At 44.6% G+C, this 25,016-nt stretch overlaps 1 protein-coding gene across 5 annotated transcripts in view; it reads right to left on the bottom strand.

The window, feature by feature from the left end:
* SLC22A23 (solute carrier family 22 member 23) overlaps positions 1–25,016 on the bottom strand; it is a 183,013-nt gene that overhangs the window by 122,716 nt on the left and 35,281 nt on the right. For 4 of the 5 annotated variants that reach the window (XM_045057186.1, XM_023253717.2, XM_023253718.2 and 1 more), the window contains exons 2-3: positions 19,619–19,722; positions 13,660–13,814 (exon numbers count right to left, since the gene is read on the bottom strand). In XM_045057186.1, coding sequence (XP_044913121.1) covers positions 13,660–13,814; positions 19,619–19,722 — 259 coding nt within the window. Of the gene's footprint in view, positions 1–188; positions 4,940–13,659; positions 13,815–19,618; positions 19,723–25,016 lie in introns of those variants that run through there. The other variant, XM_045057185.1, reaches the window with a different exon arrangement.

The raw sequence follows: 25,016 nt of genomic DNA, 5'->3' as shown, positions 1-25,016 counted from the left end.
TTGCATCAGATCTACCAATATAGTGGCCACTAGCCACTTGAAGCTACTTAAGTTTGATTAATTAAAATGAACAGAAAAGGCATCTGGGTGGCTCACTCGGTTCCGCGTCCACCCTTGGCTCATGGTTTGTGGGTTCGAACCCTGCATTGGGCTCTGTGCTGACCGCTCAGAACCTGGAGCCTGCTTCAGATTCTGTGTCTCCCTCTCTCTCTGACCCTCCCCCTGCTCTCTCTCTCTCTCTCTCTCTTTCTCTCTCTCAAAAATAAACATTAGAAAACTTGAAAAATAAATACAATAAAATGAACAGAAATTACAGATTCAGTTCCTCAGTGGCACCAGCCGCATGTCCAGTGTGACCAGCGGTTAGAGCACTGGCCAGTGCAGAGAGAGGACATTCCACTGTTACAGCAAGTCCTCTTAGAAAGCTGTGCTCCAAAACTCTTTAGAAATAGTTTATTATGATTGCTTTGCCTTGTCTCATAGGATCACATGTGAGAGAGAATGGGAGAGAAAATAAAAGCATACGTTCCCCATTGGTTTTCTTTTTTCTTTTACAACTTCAGAAGGTAATTGTCCAAAGAGTTTCATTTGTTCTTCCATTTCGAATTGCCTTGTCGTCCCCTTTAAAAAAGGGCGGATGGAAGCAAAAGTGATCTTTCAGTGTGCTGGAGGCGGCAGAGGCTGTCCCCTGCATGTCCCCTTCCCTCCCCACTCCACACAAACACCGAAGCAGCAGTGACGGAATGGAAAGGCCAACTGTGCAAACATTCACTTCCAGCGTCACAAGACAGAAAGGAAACAGGCCAAAAAGGAGAGTTTGGAAAAACAGCAAAAGAGCAATTACCCCCTGAAGAGAACATGAAATAAGACCGTACAGTGACCCCACAAAGGAAATGGAAAATAAGATCCAACCATGGACAGGTCAGAGAACACCACTGTGTTCTTGGGTAAAACAGGATTTGGGCACTGTGATATCCCAGGACTTCATCCGGGGACTCACTGGGTGGCGCCTTCTGTAATTCAATTAAACCCTTTTAAAGAACAAGATTCATGTATCCTAGGGGAACTCGATACTCCCTGACAATTCCAAGCTCACATGAAAGTTCTAACAATAATTCTTGTATGTGGTTCGTAGGCTCTTTATGCGTGAGACTCAAGAGTCCACCAGAAGCCGGAGGGAGCTGCCCGATGATTCCAAAGAAAATCACCTTGTCAGTGACAGCACTGTCAAGAAAAGGAATGGTTTGGGTAAATTTCGTTTGTGGGAAATACAGATTTGGAAGACTAGTTCTCCATTTAACTTTCCCCAGGGATGCCATATACATCAAAGGGGGGAATTTAGGGGTCAAACTTGTCAAACTGCTCAAATGAGTATTGCTTCCTGGCAGCCCATGGGACAAGGGAAAGATCCTGAGAGTTATCTCCCCGCAAAAGAAAACAAAAGCTGATGACGGCTCTCCACTGCCCACAGAGAAAGCCCAAACATCTTGTCCCCATGGCCTGACCCCTTTGGGAAAACCTTCCCAGTCCCTCCTCTGTTCCATCTTTGCACGGCTGCCACCTGTAGAGAGGTCCTATATGGGCTGGCCAGGCTTCTTAGTGACAGGGGCTGAGGTAGGTCTTGGGATGCTGGAGAACGAGGCCAAGAGTCAGAGTGGAAGCTGAACCACGACAGGGACAATGGAGCAGGGAGCAGGTCTGAGCTGAGCTGCAGCACAGTAACAAAGTGGGAATTGAGGGCGGAAGGAAAGAGGACAGGGAGAATGGGTCACCTTGGTAGGGTCACATTCTAGAACACGGACTTCTGAAGTGGGGCAGGAAGACTGTGGCCATCTCTGGATGCATTCTTGGAGGTCTACAAGAATTTTTAAATTTTATATTCTTGTGTCAATGAAAATCTTAGTTGTAACCTGGCTCATCTAGATGAGGAGTTTGTAACCCAGTGTGGACCTAAGATTTCCAAGCTCACATCAGCATCTGGATGTATACTCACAAAGACCAAATGTCATCATGACGGGCTACACAAATGCAGGCTTCCCAGGAGTCCACACACAGTAGCAGGAGAATGGAGTGGCCACATGTGTGCCATGGCATAGGCACACAGGTCTCAGTGGAGCCTGGCATCGGGCAGAGGGTACCCATCACATAGCACAAGAGTACTAGGCAACAGGTGGTAATGATGGTTTCTAGTCTCGATTCCAGTCAAAGTGGATTAAACACCAGTTTAATTAGTATTTGAATAATGCCATGAATCTACCTTTACCTTCAAGAGAAGTAGACGGGTTGGTAGAGCCCTCAGGAGGCACCCTGTTAGAATGAGTGACATGGGTGCGCTCATGAGCAGGGATGGGACAGGAGGAGGTTGGAGTGTTCCGTGACGGCAAAGCCTTAGAATGGCTCGCAGTGGTTTAGACAGCAAAATATGTGAAAAGGCATCATGCACACTGGAATTTTTCAAGTCCAAATGCCAAAGTAGATTAAATATGAAATTGCACCTGAAGCTCTGCCTTTCTGCTATTTAACCCAACAGGGGTGAGCGGGGATTCCCCTTCAAGAAAAGACCATCATCTATCACATTAAAGTATTTCAATTAATTTGGATAGTATTGGTATTCCAATTGGATGTTGTCAATATTTTGATCTTATAGTTATTTAGAAGTTATAAGAAGTAATGTACTCCTTATAAGATATTTGTACACATTTAAATAATCTTATAACAACATGTTTTAAGACAAAGAAAAAGAGGGCTGTTTGAAACAACACTGGAGCCATGCAGACCTGGCTTTCAGTTCTGGCTCCTCTACCTCTGGTAAGGGACCTTGGGCAAGTTACCCTCACCCACATGTCAAGTTTCCATTTGTTAAATGGGTTAAATAACAGTGCCCACACATAGAATGATGGGGTGGATTAAATTAAATATTTGTATTACACTCAGCATAGCAGCAATGTACGTTGTAAAAACCCAATAAGTATTAGCTCTTACTTAAAGGCCCTACTAGTGAGGTAGGCAGGCAGGTACAGGGACTAGAGGTCTCAGTTTCCTTATCTCTAAAACATGCCCATTATTAGGATCTACTAGGTTAGTATGAAATTTGAAACGTTGTGTGCATGTGGGTGTGTGTGTATAAATTAATAACTTAGCATAGTATCTGAACTTAGAAAATGCTCAATAAATACCTTATTATTGTTACCAAACAACTATCATCGTGACCTCTTCAGTTTCTCCTTTTTACTCCTCAACATCAAAATACTACTCAGTTGTGAAATGCCATGCACATGCTGGACTGTGTGAAAAGGGAGGTCACAGCACAAGGCTTCCCTTAGATATTCTGTCGAACCCTTGCACATCAGAGTTGCCTGTGCCTCTTTCTAAAAGGAAAGAAGGGACATTATCTACTTATCCATCCATCCATCCATCCATCCATCCATCCAGCCAGCCAGCCAGCCAGCCAAGCAAGGGAGTGATATAATGAGATACCAGACAAAATCATGCTTCAAGCACTGAGACCAGCTAAAGAGTGAGCAAATGACTGGGGATGAAGGGCCAGGCAGCCTCCCAGCATGACCTCCTATGCAGTAAGGAAGGGCAGTCACACGCCCTCCCATCCACACACACAAAAGAGGCTAATAACATTTACAAACATGGTCTTTTGTTTTTGTTTTTAAAGTTGATTTATTTGTTTTGAGAGAGAGATCACAAGCAGGGGAGGGTCAGAGAGAAGGAGAGACATAATCCTAAGCAGGCTCCACACTGTCAGCGCAGAGCCCGACACAGGGCTTGAACTCCAAAACCGCAAGATCATGACCTGAGCCTGAGCCTAGATCAAGAGTCGGATGTTTAACCAACTGTGACACCCAGACACCCCAACATAGTAAATCATTTTTATCCCTACGCGCTACTCCATCTCAGGAGCCCCTGGTCGCCTCTGCAATTAGAGCCCACGGCCAGATAGACAGGGCCATGCCAGCTTGACAAATTACATAGATGTCAGGGAAGAAACAGAAATTCCAAGTCACAGCAGAACTAGCAATAGCTCTTTCTTATGTAAAACTGCTGTGACTGGGGGCTGGGCTAGAACTAAATGGCCCTAATTCCTCCCCTGCCCCCACTCTGACAGGGGTTTGGAGAGAGTTCTGAGCCCTTTCCCAGAACTGGCACAAAGCAGATATCAAGCCTTGATGCTTTCAAAAGGCACAGGTTGGAAGGGACACAGGCACCTTTCAGTTTTCAAAGAAATGTGGTCAGAACCAACTCCGGTTGGACACAAAGTACCCTTTTCTACAAGAATCGTCAAAGGCCCCACAGAAGGAGGAAGGAGGGGAAAATAGTAGCCCTCAATCGGAGACCCATAGTTTTCCAGGCTCTGTGTTGCATGCAGGAGGCTCAGGGGGAACTCGAAACCTGGGCCTCTGAGCTGTCCTACTTGCTCACCTGAGAATGCTGCCCGGGGAGGCCCTGCGGTCTCATTCTGGGGCATCTGGCCCAGCTGTTATGCTGCTGGGCTCCTCAGACTCCCCGAGACTGGTTTCCATCAGGGTAGAGTCACAGCCTTAAAGATGCCCAGAGGCCCCGGGGGGTCCAACTTCACAGAGAATCACCACATCCAGAGACCCGGCCAGCAAGAGCTGTACACGGGGTGAAGGGAGGGCCTGCCCGCCATAGAGTTTAGTGGGTTCCAGGTAGAAGAACCGAGTGGGTCCCCACAACCCAGGAGAGAGCCTAACAGGATGTCCCAGCTCAGCCTCTGACACATGGTCCCTAAAAGCCTGGATGCTGGGTTGGGGGGCCTTGTTCCTGCAGAGGGAACACTTCTCCAGAGGGGGCAGCAAAACCAACAAATAAAACCAGGTGCTGTCCATCATGTCATCCCACATAGTGGCCAAGTCTTCTGGATTCTTGGACCAGCAACTGGAAAGTGGCTCCTGAACAGCTTTTCCTCCTGAAGAGTCATTTGGGAAGAACAACAGAAAACGAACCTTGTGCCATGTCAAAGTAAAACTTCTCTTCACACCCCACTCACACCTGTCCTGGGAGCAGACATTTTCACACAAATCATGTCAAAAATAGGAGTTGCCATCTTCCTGACACGGAGGAGGGCAAATGACACAAAGTAAATATATTTTCAAAAGGCACAGGTTGGCAGGGACACAAGTACCTTTCAGTTTCCAAAGACAAGGAGGATGCTTGTGCAGGGACACATCAGTTAATCCTAAGCAGACCCCCAGAATCTCACTTGGACCTTAAAGTGTATGTGCTTGGGGGTTTGGAAATATCATGGCAGAACATGGCAGACACAGGACCACAATAGGCCAATAGCTGCATGAAGGGCCCGCAAGCAAGTTTTCTGAGTTACCATTTAAAACGGGTGCCTGGGTGGCTCAGTCAGTTAAGTGTCTGACTTCAGCTCAGGTCATGATCTTGCAGTTTATGAGTTCGAGTCCTATGCTGACAGCTCAGAGCCTGGAGCCTGCTTCAGATTCTGTGTCTCCCTCTCTCTCTGCCCCTCCACTACTCACATTCTGTCTGTCTCTCCCAAAAATACATAAACATTAAAAAAATAAAAGATAAATAAAAGTATAGAGAATAAAAGGGGCACCTGGGTGGCTCAGTTGATTAGGGGTCTGACTCTTGACTTCGGCTCAGGTCATGATCTCATGGTTCATGAGTTTGAGCCCTGTGTTGGGCTCTGCACTGACAGCGTGGAGCCTGCTTGGGATTCTCTCTCTCCCTCTCTGCCCCTCCCCAACTCATGCTGTCTCTCTCAAAATAAATAAACTTAATAATAATAATAATACCCCGAAAACCACATCTCTAATTCAACTGTAGTTCTAAATGCCCCATTTAGTACTGTTTCAGGTGACTTCAAGGAAAAATAGTCATTCCAGATTTGCCTTCCAGTTCAATTTTTTCTCTCAATCATAATGAACATTTGCCACTGTTAAAAATGTATTTCCTTGCACAGCAACATGGGGTATAATTAAGCCACTGAATTGTACACTTAGTGGTTGAAACGGTAAATTTTATGCTATATATATTTAATCACAATAAAAAAAAAAAACCCGTTATTTCCTTTCTCAAAATACTTGACGTTAAGGACAAGGCAGTGCTGCTCTGGGGAGGACAGGAAGTAAAACCTATGTTTGAAATGATTTAGATTACATTAATCACTAAATTGAATTATGGTAGCTTTTGCTCTAGTTAACTCTGACCTACTGGGCAATCATGGCTACATCCAATGGACATTACTCAATCCCAGTCTTGCATCATTTGACACTCGGCCCCTTCCCTGACTTATTAGCCTATTCAGACTTTCCACTGACTATGCAGGCTATCCCTTCCCATCTCCCTCAACTAGTTCTTCTACCTCCACCCATTTATTCCTCATGTTCCACAGAGTCTGGGTGATCTCAGTTATCCATAACCTTTAACTGCTACCTTTATGCTGAGAACACACAGACCTTACTTCTGAACTTCTGAATAGCCAATCACCTGCTAAGCAACCCCCTCAGATACCCCTAAGGCACCATCGAGTCACCCTATCTGAGACTGAAGCTGTCATCTTCCCCTACCAAACCTGCCAGAGGAAGGGAGTGGACAGTAGCTTCTAAATCCTAAAGGATTTGGAATCAGGATGCCTGGGCTGCATCCCTTGTCTCATCACTTGGGGGGAAATCCATCCAATTGTCCAAGCTGGCCACCTGGTCCCCCCTCTCCCTTCTCCCGGTTCTTCAATCAGCTAGGCTGTGGATTCCACCACCTTAAAGTCTCTTTCCTTGTGGCCATGGCTTTTTTCAGGCTCTTCTTCTGCACCTGGATCCTGCATCAGCTCCCAGCTTTTAGCATGACCTTCTTCCTTGGTCTGCTCTCCACTGCCACAGCCTAAGTGATTCCCCCAAAGCACATAAAGGTTTGCCTTTCTTGCTTGAGATCCTTCAGTAGCCTGACACTGTCCCAGGGTCATGGAGGATGGGACTTTGTGCACTGTCCCAGACTCCTTCCCAGGCTGTGCCATTTGTGATTCAGACTCTGGGTTCCAATCAGTCCCAAATCACCCAAAGTCCCCAGAATTATTAGTCTCCTTGACCTCTGAGCACCCACTGCAAATAGCAAGCACCTATTCTCCCTGACCCCGACCTCATGGTTCAGAGGTCGCTTCCTGACACTCTCACTTCAACCAGGGCCTGTCTCTCATCTTTACTCATTAACCTCTGACGGTCCTGGATGGCAGGAAGGTGCGTCTGCCTTTGTGTGCTCAGCACTTGACAGTGCCTGGTAAGTGCCCAAGTCATTCCCCAGGCACCTGGTAAGCCCTCACATGTTTGCCAAGCAAGTGAGTGAAGAAGAAAGCAGTCTTGTGTTTCCATGAGGGTTACCAAAGACCAAAAGGTAAACTATCGAAAGGAGGGTTTATCTGGCAAGACACAGTAACACAATTCAAGGTCCAAGCACATCTGGTTTTATGCCCCTCCAACACTGAAGTTGAGCTTAGAACTCAAGAGCCATAAAAGGAATGGTGGAGACCTGTGGTTTTCCATTTGGTTTTGTTGTTATTGGTTTATTTTTTTACAGCAATATTAAATGTTGTCATATAGAATCCATTGTTTTTGTTTGTTTGTTTGTTGTTGTTTTCTGTCCATCTCCCCCACACATGGTTCCAGGAAGGGATTGAACAGTTCCATAGGACACAGTTTGAAAGCCTGTGCCCTGACTTAATAGACAGGGGAGACAGAAGCTTACAGATAAAGCAATTTGTCACTGACACAGAGTCAGTCCATGGCAGAGCTTACACCATAGCTCAGATCTCCTGATTTCTAGATCTTTCTACTTCCCCTGTTAGTGTGGTGAACTGTTTTGTTTCAACTGAAGCACCACTAAAATTCCAGTGTGAGAAAAACCTCGTCCTTAAGGATGCATACAGCTTTCAGCATCCAATACTCTGATTTCAAAATGCTGGATATCTAAATATCTGCTGTTTATCCCCGTGATTTTGAGACAGGACCATCTTCAGCAAATTTAAAACACCCAAAGAAAGAGGTGCTTCAAAGTCTACTTATACTTTTAGATAATATATACACGCTGTCTTGGCCTGACTTCTGGACAGAAGAACACTGGGTGTGTGGGGCTCAATGACACCACCCAGCCACTTACCCTTCCTCTGGGTAAGAGCCCCTCACTTTAAAGTGAGAAAAATCAGTCCTCAGTGGCATTTTCTGGTTCTCTGTTGGACAACTCATCCCCAGCGTGTGGGGCCAGTGAGAAGCATGGCCCTAACTGGCTGCCACACTGTCTCCCTCCTGGGGACTAGAGCTCACAGACCAGGAGCTTCTGTACTGACTCAATATTTCCTGGTTACCCCCAAGAAGCGATGGTTCCTCAGAGCAGTGACAGAGGCAGGTAGAGAGGGAGAGGATATATATATATATATATATATATATATATATATATATATATATGTATATATATATATATATATGTATTTGCTTATAGATTAACTCCCTTACTCTTCACAGTCTGCCTGCGTGCTTAGTAAAGTTTCCAGTGAAGAAAAAGACTGGTGGGGAAGCCCCAGTCTGTTCTGATTTCCCAGCTACTCCAGTCTGAATCTGGATAAACCCAAAATTCTTCCCAAGCTTAAAAAAAAAAAAAAAAGCATTTGTCAAAGGCTTTTGGTAAACTCTGATTCATTTCCTTGGTGGAAAAAAGCCCTGTCAGTAGAGCTGGTCCCGCCAGAAGATCGGGGTTCTGGCTCTGTCTTGCTGCTCTGGGGAGGGCCCAGAATCTGAAGATGGGGAGGGGTGAGAGGGGAAAGAGGAAGGCTGTGGTGGACAACCACAAATTCATGTGAAACTTCCCCTTTGCCCGAACGCACTGCCAATATTTGCTCCGCAGAAGAAGAGAACCACAAGCCAGGGGAGGTCATTTGTACCGGACAGTGGCAATCACCGTTCTTTCTATTTATTCCACAGTTCAGCAACTCACTACCTGAAGAGTTTTGGCTCAGTCAATAATAATAATAATAATAATAATAATAATAATTCTTCTTCTTCTTCTTCTTCTGTTAATGTACAGTATGACTTTGGTGTTAACAACCCATCTGACTGAAATATGTTCCAAGGAATAATAGTTAAGAAAGACAGCATGTTACAGAAATATATGCAATTGTGAGGAAGAGTCACCCAACACCAGCACATTAGGAATTACTTGACCACTTCAGTGTGAAGTTAAAACCATCAGTGCCATGTGAGACAGAGAACATCACCCCTTGAGCAAACTCAAGTCTTTTCTGAGTCTATCTGCCAATTAGACCTGGCTTCTCATTTTGCGAAATACTCAGTACCTTAGTCACCTGTGACACTTCTGGTTACTGCCTGATTATGTGTAAAAATCATCCAGTTATTGAGGCTGATTGGGTTTAGGGAGGGTTGTTCTACTGAGAACATGAAGCTTTGAGAGAAATTTTCAAGAAAAGTGTTCACTGTTGTTAGGTCCAAAAACAAAACAAAGGAGGTGACATTCATTTGCCCATATTAACTAAAATATGGTCTCTGCCAGCAAAAAGTAGTGTTCATTATTTCAAATTGGGGGCAGGGGAGGTTGGCAGTGATGGGGAGGGGGAAGACAGAGATCAAATGAGGAGAGAGACTAGAAAAAGTATTTATATTTAAAAAAATTGTCTCCCATAAGACTTATTACATCAACATCAAATTAACTTAAAAAGCGATAATCTCGTATGGGCTTCTTTTGAAGAAAGATACATTTGAAATGATACTGCAGTACCCTTCTGTGATGTTATGAAACCCAGCTGGAGAAAGAATTCATACCACAAGGCATCATGACAGCCTGTACTGAAAAGTGACTATTTCTTTAGTCTTTGAGAAGACTTCATTCATAAACAAATAAGGAAATGTAATCCATTGCTTCCTTTCTCAGTCTGTGGTTCCCCACCCCTTGCTTAGCAGAGTCAAGATTTTCTCCCTTATTTTTTTTTTCAGTCCAGAGGCAAAGGGATACAATTAAGCCCCCGATTGAGCCCAAGTATATTTAATTATTTCAGTGTCTCATGATGGCCTCCCAGGAAGACAGGGACACACAAACCCATCCACCTTCACTGGTTCACTCTGGTGCCAAGCACTGCGCTTCCATGTAAAAACTCCTGGGGAAGATGCCAATAATCTCTATTTTATGTCCTAATTACACAACCACATCTCCCTTTGATGATTTGAAAGAAACAAAAGTTTAAAGGATGGCGTATGTAACTGGAATGTACCTTAGAAAAATTCCAAAGCAGAAAAAAAAAACACAAAAAAACAAAAAACAAAAAACAAAAAACAAAAAACCTCAGGCCGCCTTGCACATAAAGCTGAAAACTTTCACGAGTCAGCAGCATTTCTCAAAACTGAGAGTCCACGCTCACGGCAAGCTACACAAGAAACAAAATGTGCACAAATCAGTACTTCCCCTCCTTACATCGCCAAGCACCTGCAAGGCTAAAAAAAGGACAATATCCAGTTCTCTTCTGAGACAGTACAGGCCTTTCCAGCAGATGCATTAAATGAGATAAAAAACCTCACGGCTGAAGCAGGGAGAAAACGTTGGGACCATTAAGAATGTATTTTCCAGATAATCAATGTCCCAAATATAAAAACTTTTCTTCAGAGTCAATAAATATTTCAACCCTGTGACCTTTCCTTTATGCAAAACAAATTCCCAAGCATTAACTAAGCACGTATACTACCCGGGTATAAACACTAGCAGGCACGTAGACTCAGCTTGCCCGACTGACTGGGGAGCTTGCCTCTCAACGTTTTATCACCAGCCTCTGTCTTTGCCCCAAACTGCCAGAGAGATGGGCTATCTCAGCCCAGCACATTCCATATCCTACCCCATCTGGTCTGCCCATTACAACTTCATTTCCACTTTCGATTCCCCTTGCCAGTCTTAGCTCTCCTGCCATGACTCAACCTCCCCCTAATTTACATTGTCTAGATATTAGTCAATGAACTCCCACTACTCGCTGACATAGTTTTGCTTTAACTTTGCTCTATCAGATACGGTATTAACTCAGAGGACTGCTAGGTTGATACTTGAAAATGTTTGTTGCAATGATATTTGTCACAGTGTTTGACGTGGAATCCCGATTTAAGAAAATAATTATTTATTCATGCCTAGCTTCATTTCCCAAAAAAATGTAAGGCTCCTAGCACAAACACATGCAATAAAGTTAACCCTTGCATTACGGAAATAGGAAAATGGGGCGAAAGACAAATGAAGGCAGGAAAGTTCAGAAGGAATTAGGAGAGAGGCCAGAGTTTAAAGCTCAGCTTGACAGGCCCATCACACCCATGCTAGATTAGATTCTAAGCTTTTTAGAGCTCCCTAGAAGCCAGTGGACAGAGAGAGACTCACACATATCAGTGGCTGAAATATTATGGCTCATTGGTCAAACCTGGCCCACTTTCTGTTTCAGTAAGTGAATTTTTGTTGGCACACAGCCACACCTACTCATTTACATATTATTTATGGTTGTTTTCAAGATACAGTGGCAGAGTCCAGTGGCTGCAACAGAGACCTGCAAAATCTGAAGTATTTACTATCTGGCCCTTTACAGAAAAAAGTCTGAAGATGACCAGGTTATATGATTCTGTGCACAGCAGTTTCCTGGGACAAGCACACCCAAGCATGGTTCTGTAGTGGCAGAGAACTTTCTACTGTGTAATCTCATGAAGACACATCCTTCGCTTCATTTTCCACAGTAAACACAACACCAGGTTTTGCAGGGTGGATGGCATGATGTCACCACACACGTCAGTGAAACCATTCCATGTGAGGCTGAAACAATGCAGGTCAGGAGAATTGGTCTCCTGCTTTGGCTTCATTCAGGGGGAGTCGTACAGATGGCAAGTGCCTCCCCACCCTCCTCGCTTATCACGGGCAGACATGGCCAATGGCTCCAGGTGGTTTCGCCCAGTGTCCTCCGAAGGCTTCTCTGAGTTCTCTGGCAGCCTCAGCCATCCACTAGCGATTGGCATGCAAGGTACACTGGTATGCCATCTTTGTTTTCCGACAGTTTTCCATTAACACTCCCTCTCTGAGTCTGAGAAGTGCCGGGGTGGTGAGATGGAGGAAATGCTCCTGAGCAGATCCATTCTATTCTGCCTCTCACGGCATGCGTGAGGATGCACTGGGCTGATGTCCTCCTGAGAGAACCTGGAGCTTGGCAAGGACGGCTGCCTAAAGGGGAAAACCCATCATGCCTGCACACGTGTGGGGCAGGTGAGCATCTGAGAGCAGGGCCAGGGCTCTCTTCCAGAAAACAGAGCAAGGAACCTCCACCTCTCCACAGACCACAGGGTGGATAGGGCCAAACACTGGCACTGGCATTTTGTCTGCAAACGTTCAAGCCTGATGCCCATGTTGTTTGCTCAAAGAAACAAAACCTCCAAACAGCCATCACCCAGACCCACTGACCTTGAATGCACATATTCCTAAAGAAACCCTCCCTGCCAGAAGCAAGGGTTCCAAAATAAATGCAAATAAAAACTGGCAACGGTTATTTCTAAGAAAGTAAAATTCAGTTGAGTGTTGGAAGAGGAAGACAGACCTTGCCCGCTGTGGATCTGGAAGAATACATCTGTCACCTTTCTCTGTGCTCATTCCTCCTTTGTGACTATAAGACTATGTTATAAAGTGATCCTATTTCTATTCTCTATAATAGGGAGCAAAAATTCAGGTTACCCAAAAGTGCTACTGAGTCTAATATACAAATCTAAGAAAATCAGAACTATAGGGCATTGCCACTGGATGTGATTCCTACCCATGTTGTCAAAAGGAAAGAAACAGGCAAAATACGTTATGAATCATTTTACATTGTCCCTAACAGATCTTTCCACAAGGTAATTAGAAAGTATAAAACCAGGAAATAAGTAAAACATCAATGCCTAAAACCTTCCTCCTCCCTGTGAGTTTGCAGCTATATCTCAACTACAAAGAGGTGACATATAACCACATCTGACAAGGGAATTAATACAGCCACCAAGCATGATAGGTCAGTGCAGGACATTTTTCTTCACCCTAAAAAGAGCAAATACTAACAAATGCTACCATTTGCTCTTCAAATACCAATGCTGAGGGTTCAAGTCCAGATTACATAAGGCCACATCTGGACACGACAGAATGTGCAAAATTTGGATTCCACATAACCCTTGAGAAAAAAAGTAAGAAACACTCTCAAAGAGCCAATCAGAATGCTGAGTCTAGACCAACCAACAGTGGGACTCAGTGTGCTGTTCCGGAACTAAGTTCAGGGATGCCCAATTACGCACTGGATTTGGAAGTACACAGAATGTCAACACAGAAGATTCTGGAGGAAAGCAAAAGCCCCTCCATATCAGGAGCGGGCTGACCCCCACTCCTCCAAGCAATTGTGTGACCCTCCACGTCCTCTCATGAGCCCTGAGCCCAAGCTGGAAATCAGAACGGAGTGTTGGATGACATTGCCTGAAAAACTTTTCCAGAACAGTTGAGGCCACTAAAGTTTGTGCTTCCAAAAGACTGTCATCCCAAACCACCAGCACGCAGGGCGCCCTGCCCATAACCTCATAGGCAGCAGCAATTACTTTTACTAATTTTTTCAAGACAATTGTGAAGGCTCTTACTTACGTAATGCATACAAGGTAAGAATTATCCCAGCCAGACAGAATCCTTCAAAGAACCTGAGTGTGCTGAACATTGTGACATTCACTGACAGTGCCACAGTTAGTCCGAAGATCAGAATGAAGATGATGGAAAAAAGCAGCACAGGCCGCCGGCCAACCCTGCATATGGAGAGGGAAAAAATTAGGAATCATCGTTAAACAGGATGAATGCTAGATGTTGAAACCCTGTATCCAGCCGGTGCTCTACAGATGTTGATCTGTACTCACTACAGTAAAAGGCTTTGTAGTGTCTACACCAACTTGGTAGATCTAGAGGTCCCTCAGGAGACATTCAGCCCAAACACTTGTTTTGTACATAAGGGGACAGAGGTCAAACAGCTACTGAACAGAATTGAGACAGGGACTCCATTCCTGTTGGCAAGTCTGTTTCTAAGTATGTAGGAGGATGATTCAAGGCAAGAGTAACAAAATCAATAGTAACTCCCCAAACATAAACCTCGACACACCCAGCATAAAATGTGCTGAGAAATCGCTGACCTTTGGATTTGGCTCCAAAGTCAACATGGACACTGAGCGGAGTGGCTTCATTTCCTTTTTCTGGGATGTTAAGTCGTCCTACCTGACCTCAGGTACATGCGGCCTATCAGAATCAGGGTCCTGGTGGCTGCTGGCTTGTTTTTTTTAAGGGATCACAGGCTAAACTAGGACAGGCTAAACTTTAAATAAGGAGTGTGGACCTGAAAGTGAAGCCTACTAGGCAGCAAGGCGGGGTGGGGGGGGGGGCGGTGGTGGTGGTGGAAAGAACCCAGCCCACTGTGTTTCTGAAAAGGGCAGCACAAACACTAGGTTGGCGGGCTACAGAGTGGGCTCGTGCAAGATTGGTGACCGCTAGGGGGCGATGTGCTTCTAGGTGGGGCTGGCAGGACAGTAGGGGTGGTCCCAGGGAAAGGGAAGTCACTAGTTCTCCATCCTTCCAGTGCTACCTTTCCATCTTTTCCTTCATCAACTCATTAAGAAAACAAACAAACAAACAAAAAAAAAAACCAAACTCTCCATCACACAAATTAACATAAATATAATCGGCTTGAACTAGAAGGCTAGCTCACAGAAAAACTGGAGTAGTGGACTATCTGCCAAGGGGAAAAAAAATCTAAGCCTGGCACCCCAAACACCTAAAGAGTTACTGAATGGCTTAAGCTCGCCTAGACATCCTTGTGACAGTCTTATGACCAATAAAAACAGAAAGTAGATTCACAGCCTAGGGCTCAGGATGAGAATAGGGAAATGACTGGAAGTGAATGCAAGACTTCCTTTTAAGGTGCTGGAAATGTTTGACACTTAGAATGTGGTGATGGTTGTATAACTCTGTAAAGATACTAATATTTATTGAGTTATACACTTAAACTGAGTGAGTTTTATGGTATATAAATTACCTCTCAATAAAGCTATTAAGGAAAAACCAATACTCTGTAATGCATATCCTTGTCCTATGAAAGAAATGGATATAATTTCAAGAAAATTTGGGGGGAGGGTACTACAGGAAACAATTTCATCCATAATTTCTTAGGCTTCTAACCATCCCCATTAGTCACACTAGTTTAATGAAATGAAGCCAAGGCCATGAACTCAATGCCAATGGAAGTCAACTATCCTGTCAAGAGTTTTTAGCCATTATGTCCCTTTGACTGGTGCTGGGGTCATTAAGCCCTTGTTGCGTAAGACTCTATATGTAGTTTTATCCAAACCCAATTCGTTTAAAGAAATAAATTTAGAATATGGCTTAGTTGGTCTCCTGAAATGAAGGAAAACAAAGATGAGATCTACCTTCTCCATTTTTATTTCCCTTTACTCCCCTTGTTTGTAAAGTGGGGATAACAGTCTGACTTCACAGAATCGAGATCATTAAGAGATGGCAGATACAGGCACAATGTGTAGCACAGACCAAACGGTTAAATGTTTAGCTTGTATGATTCCTTCCTACACATCTACATCCCGGCTGCCCACCAAACATGGTTTGCCCTGTTCCAGTACTTTAGAAAAGATCCTGATTTTTTTTTTAACTTGTAGAAACTATTCTAAATCTCTCCATCCCAAATGGTTGCTAAAATCATGAAGTAAAAATTATTTTTAGGAACTCTGGGGCAAACATGGTCTTTGAAAGCAGACACCCTGGTCTTGAATCCAGGCTCACCACTTAGAAACTATGTGATCTTGGGAAAGACTAAGCTTGTTCAAACGGGCCTTGAGTTTTCTTTAGGAGGGACCAGTTACTGCCGACCTAAGGGGGCTACTGTCAGGTGGGGATATGTGATTCAGTAAGCGTTCAACAACTGTTACAATCGCTGGAGTCTTAGTGTGAACTGGCTCCATCCAGAGCAGGATCCCGCTCAGAGATGTCTGACAAAACTACACTCCTAAGTCTGTAATGCAGAGGGGGGACCTAAGGGGGGGCAGAAGAGTGGCCCTCAAGGATGTCCACGTCCTACTCCTCAGAACATGTGAATATGCTACCTTTCATGGCAAAAGTGCTCTGCAGATGCAAATACGATTAAAGACCCTGAGACGAGGTGGTGATTCGTTCAGGTGGATCCAGTCTAAGTACATGGAGACCCTCTTCTGGCCGTAGGGAGCCAGAGAGATATTAGCGTGAACAGGACCTGATTGCCATTGCTGGCTTTGAGGTTAGAAAAGGGGCCACAAGCCAAGAAATGTAGGCAGCTTCTGGAAGCTGGAAAAAGCACAGGAAAGGATTACTTCCTGGGGCCTCCAGAAAGAAATGCAACTCTGTCGGCACCTCGAATTTAGCCTTCCATGAACTGCAGACCTGTGAGTTCATTAATTGAAGCCACCAAGTGCATGGCAATTCGTCACAGCAGCCATTGAGAAGTAATACAGGCTCTCAATAGGGAACAGATGCCCCACTCAAAATGAGTTGAGGAGATTTTAATAAAGGGATTATTTGCAAAAGGCTGGGCAGGCTGTAAGAGAAATTTGGGTCTGCTAGCAGAAGGGGGATAAGGGGGAAGATGGTCTGGGAACCCAGAGAGAGAGGTGCCATGTGGAGGGGCTCCTAATGGGAGTCAGCTAGCCTCTGATAGCCCTGCAGAGACCCAGCTGGGGACAAAAACATCCCGCCTCACTATCATCTCTCCTTCAGACCTCTAGCTGGTACTCTCTCCCCATGGCCAGGTTCACCAGGGCAAGGGGTCCTCTGGTGCAGTCTAGAAAGGCCAGGGCCCAGGACCCAGGGCCCAGTGCCAGTTGGAGACTATGTAGAGGGCTCGTGGAGGGAAGCGTGCTCAATATCCAGCAACAGAACCAACCACGGAAGGAAGGGAGCTCATCTAGCAAGAACAGAGACTGGGCTACTCCCTTTCAAACATCTCAACTAACACATTATAGGACAGTATATAATGTATATCCCCAAACAAGATTTGTGTGGAAAATGATACCTTTTTAAAGAAAAAGGTGTACTGGGGTGTCTGGCTGGCTCAGCCAATAAAGCATTTGACTCTTGATCTCAGGGTTGTAAGTTCAAGTCCCACATTGGGTATAGAGATGACTTTTAAAAAAAAAGTGTATTCCTGAATTTCATTATATGCTGACTTCAGTCTTAGAAAGCTTAACCTAGGACTTGGTCAACTTCCCTATGTAGCCATGAAACGGGTGCTAGCAGCTGTGAAGTTTGAAGTTCCCTCTAAATGTGCTTATTTCCTTTCAGCAAGGCTCTAGCAGGGAGTCAAAGGCCAAAAATAAATTATAATAAATACAGGGTGGAAAACACCAAACTTTCAAGCTGGAACTGAGGCCCTCTCAAGATGTTCAAGAACCACAGCACAAAGCAGCCTGGCCTGGCTCTCTGGGCACCCCTCGCCCACTCACCCCAGACTTTGGAAAAGCAACTGCAAGAGACGTGGCTTTGCAGCATGAGGCTCTGGCTATTTGCAAAAGGAGACCTCCAAACTCCTCTGCCTTTTGTCCCCAGGCCTGGTGTGTGATCAGGGACGCCAAACAGCAGGTATGTGCCAGAGGTAAGAAATCACAAAAACAACTTCTAAACAGTTGAAGCCATTACAGACTGACCCATTAATAGAAGTCCATGTTTACTTTCCCATTATATAATTGAATAAGGACACTCAAACCTCAGCCAACTCTGCAGTTTTTAGAAAGAAGTGACATGGATTATATTAGTATATCTTCCTCATCTATTTCAACGCAGATCACTGGGAAACAAAAGTCCTTGTGGTGAAGATATTGGGATTACAGTATGTTCCAAATTAGTAACAGTTTACTCTGATAACCTATACGCTCAAGTATTTGGTGAAAAAAACCCTACAAAAACCCTACGCTCCTCCCACTTCCCCACTCCTCCCCATGACCTTGTCAAAAAAAAAACCCTCAAGGGGGCTGTAGCATAGGTTTTCAGAGGTCACTGACAGCTTCTCTGTTACCCTTCCCAGGGAACTTGTCCTTAAAAAGCATTTACAAATGCTGATTAAGCAAATTCTGAACACACAGGAAGTCACATTACCTGTGAATGCAAGGAACTCCCAAATAGATGTTTGCTTTTGGAAAGAAATTTCCAGAACTTGAAAGTGCTTTTGGAACCCCTCTGGGCCCCACCTGCTGCTCTATTGCTCCCCTGCCCCCCTCCAGCCTCTTGCTGGACGGCCTCAACCAGCTGTGTCAGCTAACCAGGGTACAGGAACAGTGCAGAGCAAAGCCACGATGTCAGGAGTTTGCTCCATATCACTCTTAGCCCTTATTACATCACTGGGTCCAAGAAGTCCCTATTCACAAAAAGTCCCTTTAAAAACAAAACAATGTCAAGAGTGGGAGAACAGCTACCCCACACCTCTCTCCTAGAGCAGTCCCATTACTGGACAACCCCGTCACCATTGGGCAATGCTGCTCAGATGTGTGCTCGCTGCTGTCCTTGTGACCACATGGTGCCTTAAATAAAAGTGCTGTAGCATGCTTGTGAAGAGGCAGGCTCTGGAGCCACTGGGCTTTGGTTCAAATCCAGCTTGAAAAGCTGAGTAAACCTGGGATTTTACTTAGACTTCTGTGCTTCTGTTTTTCTACTATAAAACAAAGATAATAAATAGTATCTACCTAACAGGGGTGCTCTGAGGATGGGATATTTTAATGCATAGAAATATTTAGCACAGTGCCTGGCAACAATAATCAGTAAGTGTTAGCTGCTAATATTGTTGCTATCATCATCATTATCATCATCATTATAATTCTCTTCGCTACTCCTCTCCATCTTTCTAACCTTCTCACTTTATCATGAACCACACACTTTGCTCCAGGCACTAAGAACTCCTTACCCACCCAAGTAAAGCATATTCATTCTCACCTCTGGTCACCACCCTTCCTTCACCTGCAAATATCCATCCATTATCCAAATGCTGTCTACCTTACAAGATCCACCTTCCCCATGGACCCTGCAGAGGTGTCTCCTGGCCAAGCCAACTGTAAAGGACTGTGCCTCTCTGAAATCTGCATGGTATTTGGAAATGTCATCAGCCTACCCATTTAAATCATGTGGGTGGACTTTCTAGCTCCTCCTCTCCCCATTTTTTGATACATCTCATACACCTACCTCCTCAGAGCCCAGCCCACAGAGCCCTGAACCTATGCCCTGAAACTCTTCCCAACACAACAATAAACATCAGGAGCAGATGGGGCTGCAAGTTGCATGCAGGTTTTGCTAGACATAGCAGCTAGCAAATTGCAATGACTTTAAATTCTCACTTCAAAAGGGTCTGTTGTATGCACTGGCCAATCCTTTTGGTTCTGGATTCTCCAGGTGATGGCTTCAGCCCTCTGCACCAGCACCAACACCAGGGCAGAGAAAAAACCTAGTTACAGTAAGCTAACACTGACCATTCTTCTTTAGCCAGCAAAGGCTTGCTGTGGCTTCCAAAGGTTCGTGCACACGGCATGTTGGTACTCACCAGTCAGCAATGCATCCAGTTATTAGGTAGCCAAAGATTAATCCAACCAGTAAGGAGAACTTAGCGATATGGACCTTCCAGGCATTATCACACACAAGATCCCACTAGAGAGGGGCAAATAGAAAATAAATCAGAGAGAAACATACACAGATGCCAGTTGTAGTTAATCATAAGGGCAATATAACAACTACAGTAAGGATCATGACACCATTTGGAGCACCAAGTCACACATCCCATGAAGACTCCCTTCCATGTGTTTGAAAATCCAACAATGAGAAATAGAATTTGCCCACAAAAGGCAGTGTAATGTTTTAGTCCAGGACAGACCATAAAAGTCTGCAGGGGGCACCCCATGAAATGTGGGGGCACATGTTCTTCTGTGCCAGCTACTTGGGGACATAACCTGAGGGAGAGGAAGCAGCTAGGAGGCTGGGCACCAACACCCCTTCTCACCCACAGAGCTGTCACATGTGCAGGGAGGGAAGGCCCTGTCAACTTTTTGCAAGAGGTATCACAACATGAGAAAATTAAAGGCAACTTCTGTGTTTCCATCCTCCAAACCTCCCCTGTGCTTTATAAGCAGTCTGAAAAATATTTAATAGTTAATGTTGAAATATCAACTAACAAAACATTCTCACTTTTTCCCTTGTAAGTGTCCCTTATGCTTTCCCTTATTCCATTCTAAGGCTATCTGCTTAGAGAAGAGAGAGAAAGCCAATCAATTGGTAAATACAGCATTTAGACGCTTTTTACAATTCCATTTTATTATTTAATAAAAAATAAAACAAGTCTCCAAAGTTTTTGTTGTCCTTTTGCAAAATCAGAAGAGAAAACCATGTTTGTTCCCTGGAGGTGATGTGTGTCCAAGTGGAAGACATGTGAGGAGGGCACAGTGTTCAGATCCACAAATATCTGGGCCCCAGGAGCAAACCGGCAGGATCTCCGCTGGTGACGCTACGAAGGCTGCGGCCCCCACCCCACATCACCCCATTGATGTCCTCCTTCTGGCGCAAAGAAGTGGCTAAAGAACTTCAGGTCAGTGGGGATGGAGAGATGCACAAAAGGCAGGGGAGCTGGACATGTCAGAAGTTCTGGAAGCAGAAGTGGGAATTCGTTGGGGTGAAACCTGATCTTAGCTGTGTCTTACTCAGTACCTCCCATTGCCCCCTTTTCTGTCCATCTTGAGACCCAGATGGCAAGCTCTGGCCCTGTCCCCCATTTCCAAACTTCTGGAAAGCCTGAGGGAGCCTCCCTGGGAACTCTTAGCTGTGGGTCTCGACTTCAACAGACTTTGGGAAAAGCCAAGCTTCTGAACCTGCCATTGCAGAGTAGAGCACTGGGCCTAGACAAAGCAGGAAGGCAGCCGCCTGTCACACTGTTCCATGACTCCTTGGGACACACATTTGTTCCCTGATGCCCCCAAGGCATGTTCGAATTCCAGAGACCTTGGAGAGAATAAATTTCTCTTCTACCCCATCTGTTTGCAGAGTGATGTCCAATGCCAGGCTCAGGAAGAAAGGGAATGCAAGCACAGACCACACAGGCCTTGTCAACAAAGGATGGTTTGTGCTTGGTTCTTGTCGGGATTTATTCAGGTGTTTGGGAGCGGGGCACTGCTGCTTGCACAGAATCTCATCATTAAGAATTGAGATACGTTAGGGAGTGAATTTCCTCCTGTGTCTACTCCAGTGGTCTTCAAACTGTGCTCCAGCAACCAGCAACCTCAGCATCACCTGGGAACATGTTGGAAATACAAATTCTTGGGCCCCACCCCAGACCCACTGAATGAGAACTCCTGGAGTGAATCACAGGAATGTAGTTTACAAGCCTTCCAGGCAATTCTGATGCCTGCTTAAGTCTGAGAACCAGTGGCCAGCCCTGTCCTGCCATTTCCCTGTCATTTTGAGGTTGGTGAATGAGCTTCAAAGTCCAAGGCTGGGGTTTAATCAACTCACCAAAGGCAGGATGCAGCCAAAAACTGCATGAAACACATACGACAGTATTGTCTATTATCTTGTACTGCAAATGAAGGAATGTAAAACTAGATTTAAGTGGGCTTTTTGGAGGCAAATCTGGAAAACCAGTATTCATGTATATAATGTTTCCAGGAATAAATATATTTAAAAATTTTTTTTAACGTTTTATTATTTATTTTTGAGAGAAAGAGTGCACAAGCAGGGGAGGGGCAGAGAGAGAGGGAGACACAGAATTTGAAGCAGGCTTCAGGCTCTGAGCTGTCAGGGCAGAGCTGGCCATGGGGCTCGAACTTACGAACTCTGAGATCATGACCTGAGCAAAGTCGGACATTTAACTGACTGAGCCACCCAGGTACCCCTGGAGTACCTTTCAAGGTGCAACCCATCTTCAGAAATACAGGTTCTGCTTTATAATGTGAGTTACGGCATCATAACTGTGTGTGTATATTCGGTTTCTCCGGCTAGGTTTATATATTCTGAAACCATTTCTGAATTGTTTTCTCTCCTCTCTGCCCAGCACAGATCCTGCCCACAGAGCAATTGATTCCAAGACTAAGAGCTACGTCTATAAGCACACCTGGCCAATCTGAAGAGGAGGTGCCTACAACACCTGTAATTATTAATGTCCCAATCACGTCAGATTGTCCTGCACCTCAGCATGGCACATTCTTGGCAGGAGAGCCTCCTGGTCCCAGGCTGCTGCTGAGGAGGAGGGCACCAGCTGCTGGCACTGTGGCAAAGAATCACTGGCTTATGTCTCCACCCAAACTTCCCATTGATGAGTTTATTTGAGGCTAAGTGACGCAAAAGAGTACATTATGCTTACCTTAGATGGCCAGGAGACAAAAGAGATTTTAATGAAAACATTCAGGGAGACGGGGGTAATGCCAATACTGTTGTGAGCTCAGCCACCTGAGCAATAACGGTACCCAGCCGAGGGCAGCCACAACCCCATTTAGTTGCTACCTAGTAAGACTTTCCATGGTTACCTAACACAACTTGTATCAATTAACAATGCTGGAATGAAAGAAAACACAGTTGAGAGAGACAGAACTGCTTCCACGGCCAGTAAGGAAAGAAAGCCTGCCTAGAAGTGTCGGCCAGCATGGTTGTTCTCAGCTTGGGGTAGGGGGTCAGGGAACCCAGAGGGTGCCCTGACCCCCTCAATTAGGCACAAGACTAGACAACTTCTCTGAGACAATAAGCAAACTGCCTCCAGACTCCCCAAGATAAGGTGTCTCATGCCTGGGGATCTGTCTGTAACACCACCCCTGGGGCACATTCCAGAAGCTGGGTAGGGTGGGGCTGAGGGAATCCATGGAGATGGCATCCCTTCCTTTGACTTCTACTTCTAGGATGGACAAAAGTAACTGGAAGACAAAATGTGTTCAGACACAGTAATATCTCCAAAAGAATTTCAGAAGGACGAGGAAGCTTTGAGATCACCTTTCTCTTGAAATATGTTCACACCAACTCTTGATAAAATAGAGCAATTAGTCATTTCGCTAAGCAAGGACTAAGAGACTTTTAAAAATCTAAAATGTATGTAGTATCTGGGTGGCTCAGTCGGTTGAGTGTCTGGCTCTTGGTTTTCAGCTCAGGTCATGATCTCATGGTTCCATGAGTTCGAGCCCTGCGTCGGGCTCTGCACTGATGCTACAGAGAGCCTGCTTGGGATTCAATCTCTCTCTCTCTCTCTCTGTCTCTCAAAATAAACAAATAGACTTTTAAAAAGAATCTAAAATGTACTTTGTCCCTGACATTAGTCTCTACACCCTTTGCATGCCACCAACACAATCACAGAATCCAGAGGATTCTCCCTTTCAAACATATCCTGCCCCCATCCTCCACACTCCGTCTTCACTATGGGCAACCTGACTGACCTGGACTTGGCAGGGATGCACTCATCATTCTGGTGTGTGTTTCTGCAATGTGAGCTGGGAGGCTAAAAACAAACCACTTCCGGACTCCCTTCCAGCTAAGGTTTCGGCGGTGATTTAGGTTCTGTCAATCAGCTGCACACCCTAAAATAACTTCCAGTACACAACCCAGACCTAATTTGGGGGATCACTTGCATTAGGAAGAGTGTGCAGTGGGGGTAAGTGGGCCATCCATTCTGCTGTTCAGATCTAGCAGTGCTCCATCTGGAGGTGGCTCAGGTGTAATCGTGAGCCAGCAGTTGGACAGTGACCTCCTGATTCTTTAGCCTCCTCACTGGGCGGGCCAGTTCTAGGGAGCTGTTCTAGGAAACCTTCTGGAGGCCCAGCCTACAGCTGCTCCTGCAATTTAGTGAGCACTGTTTCCCTGTATTCGATCCCTACTCCCTAAACACCTGGAGTAGTTTCTGTTATCTGCAAATTGAACCAAAGAACCTGATTAAACTTCCTTGGGACGAGTTGGCAGGGTGAGGACAGGATGTGGGCCATGTCACCATCCTCCCTTCCTGAACTAATACAAGCGTCTCCATGCATTAACTCTGGCCTCCCTCAAATCCATTCCCTACAGAACAATGAAAACAATCCTCTAATTAAGCATGTTAACACTTCATCAGCAGGTTTAACACGACCATAAAAGCGTTAAAGTCATGGCCCCGTTTTGTAATCTTAGGCTTGCTTTCTTTGCCATTGTTCCCAAACCAGGGACATTCTATGGAGATGCCTCATGATGCTTGCCAGCCATGACTAAATGGTGAGACAGCTGACCCTAAAAAGTGTTCTCAATTTTAGCTGCACATGTTCTGTTTAAAAAAAAAAAAAAAGGCAGAGGTTGTGGAAAATCTGGCAGACTGTTTTCTATCTATATATTTTAAGGATAAGCTAAAAGAAAAGAAATAAAATTTGCATTATTTTCAAAGGAATCATCTAATTGCTTCACTTGCCAGAGTAGAAAAATATTCATCAAGGAAACTAATGAAATTTCTAAAGAAGATGCAAAATCAATGGGAGATAAGAAAAGCAATCTTATTTTCGGTAATAATAAATCCTATGATAAAGTAAATGTAAAACAAGAACATGAAAATATTGGAAGAAAACAGATTACTTCTTCAATTTTGAAATGGAGATGAAATCTCTAAAAATTAAGGGAGAAAAAAAAAAAGTGCCTAAGGAAAGAACTGACAGATTTTATAACACTTTAACCCTTACGACTTAATTACTATTCATTTATTTACTATGATTTAAATTATGTAAATTATTGCTTATTTATTATTTGAAACTTCAATGGGTTAGAAATACCATAAACAAAATTATAAAGATCTAAATTTGTCAAATATATTAGGGGATCAGAGTATGCCGTTCCAAAATATGCCATGTTGGCATAAAGATTATTTTGAGCTGAAGACAAATGAGAGTCAACATATACAAAAAGAAGCCTTCTCACCGTTTCTTTTATCTGACTAAAAGCAGAAACTTCTCAGAAATGAG

Source organism: Felis catus, chromosome B2 (genome assembly GCF_018350175.1).
Source record: "Felis catus isolate Fca126 chromosome B2, F.catus_Fca126_mat1.0, whole genome shotgun sequence".
Lineage (NCBI taxonomy): Eukaryota > Metazoa > Chordata > Mammalia > Carnivora > Felidae > Felis > Felis catus.
The sequence above is the reverse complement of the archived record's forward strand: the minus strand, read 5'-3'. Positions and strand labels throughout refer to the sequence as shown.